The 11,622-nt window shown below is 43.7% G+C and overlaps 1 protein-coding gene across 2 annotated transcripts in view; it reads left to right on the top strand.

The window, feature by feature from the left end:
- ralgapa1 (Ral GTPase activating protein catalytic subunit alpha 1) overlaps nt 1–7,751 on the top strand; it is a 56,840-nt gene extending 49,089 nt beyond the window's left edge. For both annotated transcript variants that reach the window (XM_080512986.1, XM_080512985.1), the window contains exons 44-45: nt 3,005–3,129; nt 6,682–7,751. In XM_080512986.1, coding sequence (XP_080369112.1) covers nt 3,005–3,129; nt 6,682–6,827 — 271 coding nt within the window. In that variant the 3' untranslated portion in view covers nt 6,828–7,751. The remainder of the gene's footprint in view (nt 1–3,004; nt 3,130–6,681) is intronic.
- Nucleotides 7,752–11,622: the final 3,871 nt, after the last annotated feature.

The raw sequence follows: 11,622 nt of genomic DNA, 5'->3' as shown, positions 1-11,622 counted from the left end.
TCACATTGCAGAGTTAAAACTGGGAAATTGTTCAGTGGACCCACGGGAAGGCAGATTAAAAAAAAATTTATAAATCACAGACTCGTAGAATAAAACACAGCTCTTACTTAATTTTTAAAACGCAAGATAGGCTGCGTTTTGTTTCTGCGCTAAAGAAATTGTTAAAGTCGACAGACCAACGCAGAAAAGGAAAAACATGATCTGTAGATGGAACGATCAGGGCAGATATAACTCATCACGGCCGACGTTTTTAGATTGTTAGAGAGTTTTGATCATTTTTCTGATAAAATGGAGTTTCACTTGTTGCCAGCTTTGATGCAAGACTTCTGTACGTCGACAGTCACACCACCACCACCACCCCCGCGCTGGTGTTTGTGACACTGTGACATAGGTCGGCCGGCGAAGGCCCACACTGTGAGGAACAATGACGGAGGGGAGGCAGAAAGGAGTCGAGACGGAGAAAGAGTGAGGGAAAAGTGATGTTCCCGTCATTTATCTCAGCGGTGGCGCCACAGTTTTCTCTGTGCAGTTCCCCTTTTTCTCCTCGGTCTCACTCTTTCTGTTTCCCCACCTCTTCAGGCTTCTTTCTTTCTTTCCCTCAGGCGTCGTTGAACCTTTTAACCTTCGTAGATATTCTGAAAAAGCTGCCTTTTGTTTGATTCTTGCAAAAAAAAAAAAACTCTCTCTCTCTCTCTCTCGACTTCTCCCTCCCTGTTGTGTCATGCAGCCCCACGTTATTAAAACGTGATATGGAGATGATTAGGTGTTGTTTGCTGGAATAGTTAATTTAATACTTCCTAATTGCGTTACATCCACCTCTTCTTCCCTCGCTCACCAAATGTGGAAGTGCGACGCCGAGGGGAGCGGGGAGGCAGGAAAAGGCAAATGGCGAGATCACGTTGAGAGGCTCGGAGTGAGGGCGGCGGTCGCTCGCACTGCCTTGTCTTTACTTAAACACCCCCCACCACCACCACCACCACCCCACTCCCCCCCTCCTCCTCCACACCTTCACAGTTTCCCATCGTCTCCTAACAGTTGCTCTTCCTTTCTCTGCACCACTATAGATTTGCACCTCTAACCTCCCCCGGCTTCAACAAAATATCTCTTTTTCCTCCACTTGTGAAGTTTGAAAAGTCAGACCTATTTTCTTAATTTACTTTTGATCCTTTTAAGTTGTATTTTTAAAGCTATTTTTCACATTCTGGCCAGAATTAGAAAACTGAAAATTTGTCTTTGAAGTGATTTCTTACAAAATTCCAACATTATAAGGACAGTTTAAAAAACAACACATTGAATCAATATGAAGACAGCCCTCAGCTTTCTTATTCCCATGAAGTTCAATATGTTTCGTAGATGATGTGAGATTACTATTCAGGTACCGCAGAGTGGAGGAATTGAAACGTCTCTTGTATGATGGTGGAGCGTTGAGATCTGAGCGTGGTGTATGTCCAGGACGCATAACAGTTTATATTCATGTTTCACACAGACTGGTGTACTGTGTCAAGGTCATATATTGTAAGTGATGACCAAAGTGATGTTTGTTTAATTTCGGAAGAAGGCCGTCGGTATACAAGTAGCGACCCCCGCCCCCAATCTCCCAGGCCTCGAGGAAAGCACATGAAGCTTGGAAGTTGACCGATGGTGAGTCGGTGTATTTATATAAATGTCGCAAAAATACAAAAGGCATTATGATTTTTTTTTTTTCCTTTTCACTCATCTCCTTGTGTCCAGCCCCCGTGGTTCTCCTCTCTCCACGTCCAGCGCACTTTAAAGGAGCCATATTGTTGTTATTATCATTGTGTCTAACTGAATCAGTTGCCATTAGACCTGAATCTTTCTCCTTCTGAGGGCCATAGTCCAGCTCTCTAACCCAATAGAAAACCCAAGGGCGCTGTTTCACATGGCCGAGCCATTCACAACATGCACACACACACACACACACACGCACACACCGATTTCATTCTGAAGATTCATTGGCTCAATCCCATCACGCACTCACACAGTCGCACTAAGACTCACATGTGCACGTTGGTCGTGTCCACGACACAACCTGACACACAAACGCCGCGCTCTCATTGAAAATCTCTCATTATGGGAACTCGCTGAGCGAATGGTCGTACTATTGAGAGATGATGACACTCATTTGTGCGTGTGTGTGTGTGTGTGTGTGTGTGTGTGTGTGTGTGTGTGTGTGTGTGTGTGTGTGCGTGTGTCAGACTGTTACGGCTGCACATGGCGGTCATTATGGTTGGATGTATGAGGGGGACAGAGGAAGAGAGGCTAAATGTCATTGTATGAATGAGGTTATGACTAATAGATGGACAGTAGACGTCTCGGTTCCCATTTACTCTGCGCCGCTCTGAATTCATCACGGTAAGAGCGAGCGCTGAAAAAGACTCGAGTTTACCTTTTGTTTTCCTTTTTCCAGCCACTGCATTCACTGCGATCTCACATTGAAACCCACGTAACTGGTCTGTCGTCACTGCAAATCAACGCACACTCCCGTCTCCTAATGTACTTTATATCAAATAACCTGCCCAGCATGAATATTAATTGTGAAAGGAAGTTCATGCAGGTATTTTGGAAAAAATCTTATCTGCCGTTTTGAAAGGGGAGCCTTCTTGCCGTTATATTTACTTCCTATAACGGCGATCGGTACACTTGAAAATGTGAAACGTGGAAGAAAATACATTGACTTTCTAAATGGCCCCAGAGTCAAAACATTGACAAAAGTTTCCAAATGTTTTTGTGGGGCTTTTTTTAAGAAAAATTCTGTAATTTATTGGGCTCGTTCCCTCGTAACCCTATTGGAAAATGAAAGTGTAACTTTCTCACATTTACCAGTTTATTGTTTTTGTTTGTTTTTACTACTTTTACGACTTCAATGTTTCGGTCCACATTTTTTATTGTTTTTGAAAAACGTCACGGGACGAAAGTCTCCCGACTTCACTCCGTCCCGTCAGCGTCTGGCCCGTGCATCTTCCCTTGACCTTTTGACCCCCAGTTACGAGGAGCGAGCTCGGTACCTGGAAACCATCGTGCAGCACCACCAGGAGCCCACCACGTTTGAGGATTACGCGGCCCGAGTCTACAGCCCCGCCCCCTGCACCCACCTGCCCTCGGACACGGGTAAGACCATGACGGGTCGCCGGGGGAGAACGTTACATCACACGGGGCAACTCCATCCGTCAAACACCGGGGTTTCGCTGAATGACTGACTAATGAATATGCTTCTCGGCCCATTTTATTTTGCGTTTCCTGGTGTCCTGTGGAAGAGACCCTAAGCTGCGCTCGGCCTTCTTCTCTCTCCAGTGAGGAATTATCTGACACCAGATGACCGGCACACACACACACACACACACACACACGGGGATCTGCATGTGTGTGTGTGTGTCTCGCTAACACTGTTACGCCGATACTGATGGTTTCTGCCTGTGACGCGGATAAGTCGTTTGATTCTCGTTTAACCCGATTATTTTGACACAACGGCGATTTACATTAATCGAATCGCGCAGGTGAGCCACACGGTTTCTTCGCGCGGCAGGCCACATGTCAGCGTATTAACGCGACAGTCTGGGGGGGGGGGGGGGTGGTGGGGGATCCAGTGGCGCGATGTGATGAGTGTGACTGTGTCCGTTCCTCTAGGGTACGTGTGAAAGCGACAACTGTTGTTTTTCTCAGCCAACTGCTCCCCGTCTCCCCCAACTGTTGTGTCAAAAATAATTATGATACAGTAATAATCACCCTGCTTTGAGGCTGAATAACATCTGGCACAGCCTGACACACTTGTGCCCCCCAATATCAGACCGCTAATCCGCACATGGTTTGTCAGTACTCGATGTGTTCAGCATCAACGTTTCCATTTCAGGGCACAGGATCAAGAAGTTACTCCAATTCTCGGTTGTCCCACAGACACCGATCGAAATACTTGCGATACAATGAGACGCGCATTATTATGTGTGTGATTATGATCCCGTGCTGTGAAATAAAGCTTTTGCTCCAATTACTGCACAATCCCTGTATTAACTCAGATTTCCCCTTTTTTAACAGCACAGTGATAATACATTCTTTTTTTCTCTGTTTTTGTTGAATTTCTTTTTTTTTTTATGTTGTCCTTAGTTTTTTTAGTATATCTTCATCTTTCACATTGAAAAATCTATTTTAATTCATTGATCTATTTATGTATATATATCGCTTTATTTTGCCGTGTCCATTTAATTTCCTTAACATTTTATTTTGTATTTATTCACTGCTAATGCTTTGTTTCCTGTTTTCTTTATGTTTATTTGCAATTTTTTTATCTTTTTATTTCTTCCTTTCCCCTCTTGTTCCCCCTTCCTTTAGATCGTATTGTCTCACTTGCCTATTGCTAAAAAAAAAAAAAAAAACCAAACAAACAAAAACAAAACAAAAGCAAGGTAAGCCTGGTGATTGACGCGCCCTGTTTGGACTGACACTTTTCAGCCCTATCCTTGACTCTCCTCTGGTCTCGCCGTGTGTTTTTGCCCAATGGTTCAGCGGCCCTGCATGCAGTAACGGCAGCCTCTGGAAAAGGGAAGTGTCACTTTGGACTCATTGCTCCAATGCAGTTTGGTGTGACTTGTTGGCGTCTGTTGAGTCGGATAATGGACGTCGACGGAATGATTCTTTTTAGGAGCTTATACACACTGGTACCCTAAAACCAGATCATTAGCAAAAGTAGAGCAAGACTCTTCACTCTGTCCTCCAAAGGCGAGCTGTAATGACCTTCATCAATTATATAATAGAAGATAATTACTGTTTTTTTTATCTTGGAATGTCAGAAAAATTGTACATTGGTTCACATTTTACTTTAGAATAAGTTTAAATCTGACCATGTTTGTCCCAAAATATGTCCTGCGGGTTAAAAACGCACGTAACAAATAACACCCCGTCAACACCAAAAGTGCTCAAATGTATCTTGCCCATAATGTATTTCCCCGTAAATGTAAAAAAATGCCCCAAAAGTTTCAGAGCAATCCGATGTTGTGTACATTTCGAACTATAAATTGCTCCCCGCCGTGACGAAGCCTGGCGAGACCTATACAAACCCAATCAGCACTCGGGCGGAGTTGCACCAGCACCTCAACCCCCTCTGAAGCAGATGAAATCTTATTTCTCGAAAGGGAGTAACATGTCATCTCTCATTGGGGTCCGGAGGTGAGAGAGTTCAACGTTTTCACTCGCCCTTCTTTACGCCAAAAAAACCAAAACGTTGGCATCGTTGTGTTACGTTATCATTTTACTACAAACGAGGCCGACTTGATGGAGACACCTAAACATGTTTAAACGATTTGATGCCGTCACACCAAGCTGCACTGCGGCGCTTGAGCAGAGTGAGATCTCCTCCTCTTCCTCCTCTAACCTCCTCCTCCTCATCCTCCTCTTCTCACCGCCTCCGCCTTGTGGGCGCTCGTTGTGTTGATTTGCCGTGTGACTCTGACCTGGACGAACTCTTCCTCTAACCGCCCTGTATGCTCCCCGTCTCTTCTTCTGGGTTTGATATGATGTAGTGCACCACACACACACACACACACACACACACACACACACACACACACACAGAATGGGTAGGTCTGCACATGTCAACTCTACACTAACATTGTGGGTGTTGCTTGTTTTTGTGTGGGTCGGCGGGGTTCAGCTCAATGAGGCACTGACGTGTTTGTCTCATCCTGTCTGCGTCGTCTCTTTCACTCCGAGACGGTAATGTCTGTGAATGGAGCCTGTTTTTCCTCCTTTCTCTTGATTGTGCTCATTTTTCATCTCACCCTCCTTGTTTTTTTTTTGTTTCTCTCTCTCTTTTGTTTCCCATCTTGAATGTGTTTTTCCTTTCCCTTTCATTAATTTTTCTCTCCCTTCAAACTCTTTCCTCTCCCATCCCTTTCAATTATTTTATTTCTTTAAAAAAAAAAAAAACTTTTTTCTCTCTTCCTCCCTTTACTCCAATCTTTTCCTCTCCTGTCCTGTTGTCCCCCCCCCCCCCCCCCCCCCGCCGTCCTCCTCCGTCCAGAGGAGCACAGTGGGATGTATGTGATGGTTCCTAAGCCCGTAGACAGCTTGACAGTACTGAGAGTGAAGGGCAAAGGTCTGAAGCAGAAGGTCCTCCATGCTAGCTGCGAATGGTACGCCTCACAGAGCCCAGCCGTGGGGCCGTCTTTTAGTAAGTTCCCGAGCAGGGGCGTCAAACGTGCAATCCAGGCAAAAGACGACGTCGTAGTCTCGACTCTCGAGTCGACGGCGACGGTCTGGCCGCGGTATCGACGGTCTCTTGAGAATCCGGGCAGCTAAAAGCTGCACAAGTCCAGTGGCTTCTCACCTTCAGACCGCACTTTTTGTAAACCCAAGAGTTTGACACCCCTGGTTGAGAGCGACAAGTCCAGCGCGTCAGACGAGCTGCGACACAGCTAGCGTAGTTTCCCCCCCCCCCCCTTGACGTAATCGCTCTAGTGACGCTGCATAGATGGAATTAACCCATTGAGTCCAGCCTGCGATGGGTTAAAAGACGGGATTTAGTCGTAGAGCTTGTAAGCGGAGTGGGTTTAGAAGGGACGCCCGAGCTCGTCTTAGATTGTCGTCTGTAGAACCGCGACGCCGTGTAACTCTTCTCCACGTTTCCCCCCTCATCGCCACCCCCCCCCCCCCCCCCCCCCCCTTCCTCAGGCTCCTGCCTCGAGATTCTTCGGGGAGAAAGTCCGGCTCTTGGGGAGGCCGGGAGCGACTCGGCGTCCCCCATGTCTCCTCGGACTAGCAAGAGCCGCATGTCCATGAAGCTGCGACGCTCCTCCGGATCGGCCAACAAGACCTGAGGCCCCTGGCGCCGCGACCTTCAGCCTCATGGCGGACCAGCGTGAAAATAAATAACATGCGTTATGTTCAGAGCACTCCCCCGTCAAGCCAATCAGAGGTGGGCCCTCGTCAAAGAGACACTCCTCCGGGGCCAAATCCTGTCTTGAATTCTGTTTTAAACTGTAAATGTTCACAGAACTATATATGACTATATATGTAACATATCCTGGGATTGGGTCTCGGCTCTGGAGCTCTCTGATTGGTCGCTGGTCACGGGAAGAAAAAAAAAATCTGCATTTAGAACTTTGTGGACTCGTGTAACTTCGCTTATATACCAACAGCTTTGCTTCAGATATACAAAGCAGTATTAGTTCCTAACACTGTGCGCCACCATGCAAAAGTGCACAGATGCCAGTTGTGACTGCAGAAAGCTTCAGCGCGCCGCCTCACATGCTTCCAGAGCGACGCGGAGTCCGCTCCGCCTCTGCTCCTGCCTCCGGGAGGGGGGGGTCCTGGCGCGTTGTACATTTGTACTATAGTCCGGGTGTGTTTGTACAGGCGGAAACGGGAGTTTTGATATAAGAAGCGACGGGAGGAAGGTGTTGCACGCAGAAAGCAAAAGTCTATTTTTTTGGGGGTTCTCAGTCGCAGCACAGGACTCAAAAGCTTCTTTTTTTTTTCTTTTTTTTGTCCTCGTGACATGTAAATACAAATTTGAAGAAAGTAAAAAGGACGTCTTTGTGGACGCGGCGGCCAAAAAAAAAAAAAAAAAGTTTTGCGCTCTAATTGGAAGGAACCGTGTTCGAATGGGGATGGATGGATGAGTAATTTTACAAAGAGAGAGAGAGAGAGAGAGAGAGAGTTTGTGGTGCATTAACCAGACTGATCAAAGAGGAAGTGCTCGTTTCAGGTTCTTCACGCCGCAAAACGAGAACAAGCACTGATGCCCGATGTATTTGTTTTTCTTTCTTTTCTTTTTAAACTGAAAAAAAGGGGGGGGGGAGGAGGAGGAGGGGGCTGTAAAATTCTCTTTCGACTTGGAACAAGAACGACGGATGCTGTATTTGTCATCACTCTGAGGAGAGACGCCTCGGCTCTTCCTTCTCTGTTCCTGCCATCATATCTATGAATATTCTGTATATCTATATATGTATGAGCAAAATGTGTATATATATATATATATATATAGTCGATACCTGAATATCTATATGGATGTGTACAGTGTGAGGAGGGCTGTTGTGTGTATATATACGATCTTGTGAGAATAGCTGCCAAAGCCAAACTGTGTGTGAACTTCACACCGCGTATTTGCTACAAGTAGGGCGACACTACAACATTTCTTTGCTCAAGCTCTTCCTCTCTCGTTCTTCATCCTCCACAACTTTAACCTGTTTCACCCTTATTTTATTTTTTTTGTATTCGGTGTGGCCAGACTCCCGTCTCGTAGCACTTCACTGCACTCCAGATCCGAACGTGGAGCAGCCACGGGGGTTTTACAGCTTCACAGCAATCTATGAGAGCCGCATGCAAGAAGGGTTTATTGTCTTTAGTCTGCGTTTTGAGATAAAGAATAAAAATGTTCAATGTGATCCTGAGGATTTAATCAAAATATTGCAAAAAAAAATTGGATAAACTACGAATAATATTAAAAAAAACTGATTTTTATAAAAATTTGAGAAAAAAACAAAAAATGACAAACTATAATACTTTTAAGTAAACACAAAAATCTTTGAGAGTTTGCAAATTGGAAGAGTAAAGGTGACCTTTTGACCTAAGAAAACTCAAATAACCTAAACGTTAAAGGCAAGTTGTCGAGAGTAAAAGAAAGTCTTGAGAACAAACTCAAAGATTTTGACTTGAGTTGAGGTGTAAAACTTTGAAAAGTCAAAAATGAAGCTTGAATCTCAAAAGTAACAAACACATTTGTGGAGTGGAATTACAGAAATAATTCTCAAATGATGACCTTAATAAATGGCGAGGCAAAATATTAAGAATAAGTACAGTTTATTGTAAAATGTCAGAAATATGTGCAAAACATGAAGGAAGGGGAAAAAGAAAATCTTTGCTTAAAAGTTACATTTTTAAAAGAAAACCCAAAATATTAGACATAGAAATAGAAAATGGGACAAAATGTTGATGTGAAACTGAATAACGGGTCAAATTTTATAACTTTAAGGTCAAATTTTCTCGAACGGAGACTTGGAAAAGAAAAACTCGACAGTCTTTACTGATAAATCTTGTCATTTGTCTTGATCGCCGCTCCAGCTGGAGACTTTTAAACACTCCTGCAGGAAGGTTAAACCACCCATTCATTCTAAAGCTCTGCGTTTGCATCGTGTTGCTTCACGTCTCACTTCTGTTTCCATTTCTTTTTCGTCTCGACCTCAGACCCTTTACTGGAAGGGATTGTCCAACCTTTTTGTTGTTGTTTTTATTTTATCCTGCTACGTCAGGGTTGGAACTTTTTTTCTTCTGCAAATTGTAAAAATGAGGTCAAGGTGAGAGTTTGTGTGTGAGCTGCTCACTTTTAAACGGCTGCTGTTACGTATGTGATTATTGTTACTGAGGATTGTAGTTACCCCTCCTCCCCCTTTACCGCTGCACCCCGGGGGGGCCCTGCTCTCTACATGCTGTAAACTAACTACACATCAGTGACTGTGTGCGAACGGCTGCGTCCCACAAACTCCACGACACGCAGCATCAGCATCCAGAGCGTAACCACGACGACCACGGATCGAATGAGATGCTGCTTGCTTTACGAAATATGTAAATACACCCATAACAAGCAAGCGACGTCCTACTTCACCGACCTGTTGAGGTTGACCGACGAGAAGGAAAATCTGGTTCTCATGTGTACGGCGGAAGCATCCACGGCTTCGCCGTTGATTTTTTTTTTGTTTGTTTTTTGTTTTTTGGCGGGGACAAAATCCGACACGTGTAACTACTGAATATACACACACTGCATGATACCGGCTCAATACTAACTGCACGTTTTGACCATGTGACGGCTGGAGCGCCACACGCCAACACTGCTGTCCAGCCTGTAGTGTGTGTGTGTGTGTGTGAGACACAAGTCTGTACGAGACGTGGATGATGGAGGTTTTCACAATAAAAGATGGCTGCCAACATGCCAAAGGACTGCGTTTAACGTTTATTGACGTTTTAGATTCAGTTTTCACACTCAGCCATATCAAAATAGTACTGTACAGGCTTCATAGAACCACGGTTACATTTTCAGCGTGATAAAGGCATTTAGTTTAAATATCCCAACAGTAATGTACAATCGTAAAGACAAAGACTTTTTTTTTTCACATAGGAGAACTTACAAGTAAATGTTTTATTTTTCTGTATGAAAATAGTTTGAAGATGATGCATGAAACTGACATATATGTTTTTGTTTTTTTGTTTTTTAAAGGCCTAAAATGGCCTGGATTGTTTTCTTTTCGTGTTTGTGCTGCACTGCACATCAGTCACACAGAAACAAAGTCGCTTCAACTTGAAGGAGTTTGTAATCTTAAAGGAGGAGGGGGGGGAAAGCGGTCAACCTTATATGACATTTAAATTTGATTCGATTGTATATTTCAAGTTTGCACCAACTTTACACAAATTAAAACTAACACACTTTTTTTAAGTATAAATAAAAGTTGCTTGAATTAAGGTAGACTTGATATTTCAAATTATTTTACTGGGACTGACTTCCTGCCTTCAGATTACGTAAAAGTCACTTTTTTAAATGTGATTACAAGTCGCAGATTACAGGCACCTGCTGAGCTGCGCTGTAATCTGATTACATTTCATAATCACAGTCGGAGAAGTGCTCCAGGCCAGTCACATGAAAGTTACTTCCTCTTTTCACCTCAAGCCGAGTTGTTTTTAAATGTCATATCAATCAATCAACGGAAGAGGCAGTGAGACATTTCTTCCAAGTACTTTTCATAGTTTTGTGTATTTCTGACAAAAGTACTCTCACCAGTTATGATTGAAAATATTCAGTCCCCAAAAAGTACCACAGTCTACATACCTGCTGCTGAGCTCGCTTCAGTTTGCAGACACAAGTATGGCCGAGAGGGTGGCTGGTCCTGGTTCAGCACCATGGACAGCTCCGATAGGTTGAACGTGTGGATTCTTTTAAATTAAAGGCACACTGACTCGAGGAAACCCGGAAAGAGGTACATAAAAAGAACTGGAGCTGATAAAGACATTTATTTATTATTATTATTTTAAAAAAATTGTCAGGGGTGTCAAACATGTAGCCTGGAAGCTTAAAACGATCTTCCAGGGGATCCAATCCAGTCCAAGGATGACCTAAAGTGTAAAAATTACACAGAAAACGTAACACTTAAAAAAAAAAAAAAAGTCTCTCCTGATTCCGGTTTACTTCTGTTTTAGTGAGTGTAGCAGCTCTCTTATTGCTTGAGGGTGAATTTGTAAAGTCTGCAGAAAGACGCTTTTGGGAACATTAACCTGAAGAATGACTGAAGATTTCAGAATTTAGCAGGTTTGGGAAGCAAGAAAAGATACTAAAGTTGACTTGCAACTTTATTTGCAACCAAATTTGAAAAGGGGGTAAAAAAGGCATCGAGGAGACATTTTTACTCTGTACATTTCATCTTTTGGGTTTTTTTTTTTTTAACAAAACATTGAATTAAATGTTGATGTACTTATTTTTACTAAACATTTAGAATGATTTTATTTATATATGTTTTGATGCCGTGATTTAGTGTTTCGACACAATCCAGATCACGTGGCCTCTGGAATAAGGTGCGTTTGACACCCCTGTTCTCGACGAGAGTGTTTTTCAAGTTGTCTTCAGCT

Source organism: Blennius ocellaris (assembly GCF_963422515.1).
Source record: "Blennius ocellaris genome assembly, chromosome: 17".
Taxonomy (NCBI): Eukaryota; Metazoa; Chordata; class Actinopteri; order Blenniiformes; family Blenniidae; genus Blennius; species Blennius ocellaris.
This window is presented reverse-complemented; position numbering and strand designations above follow the sequence as displayed.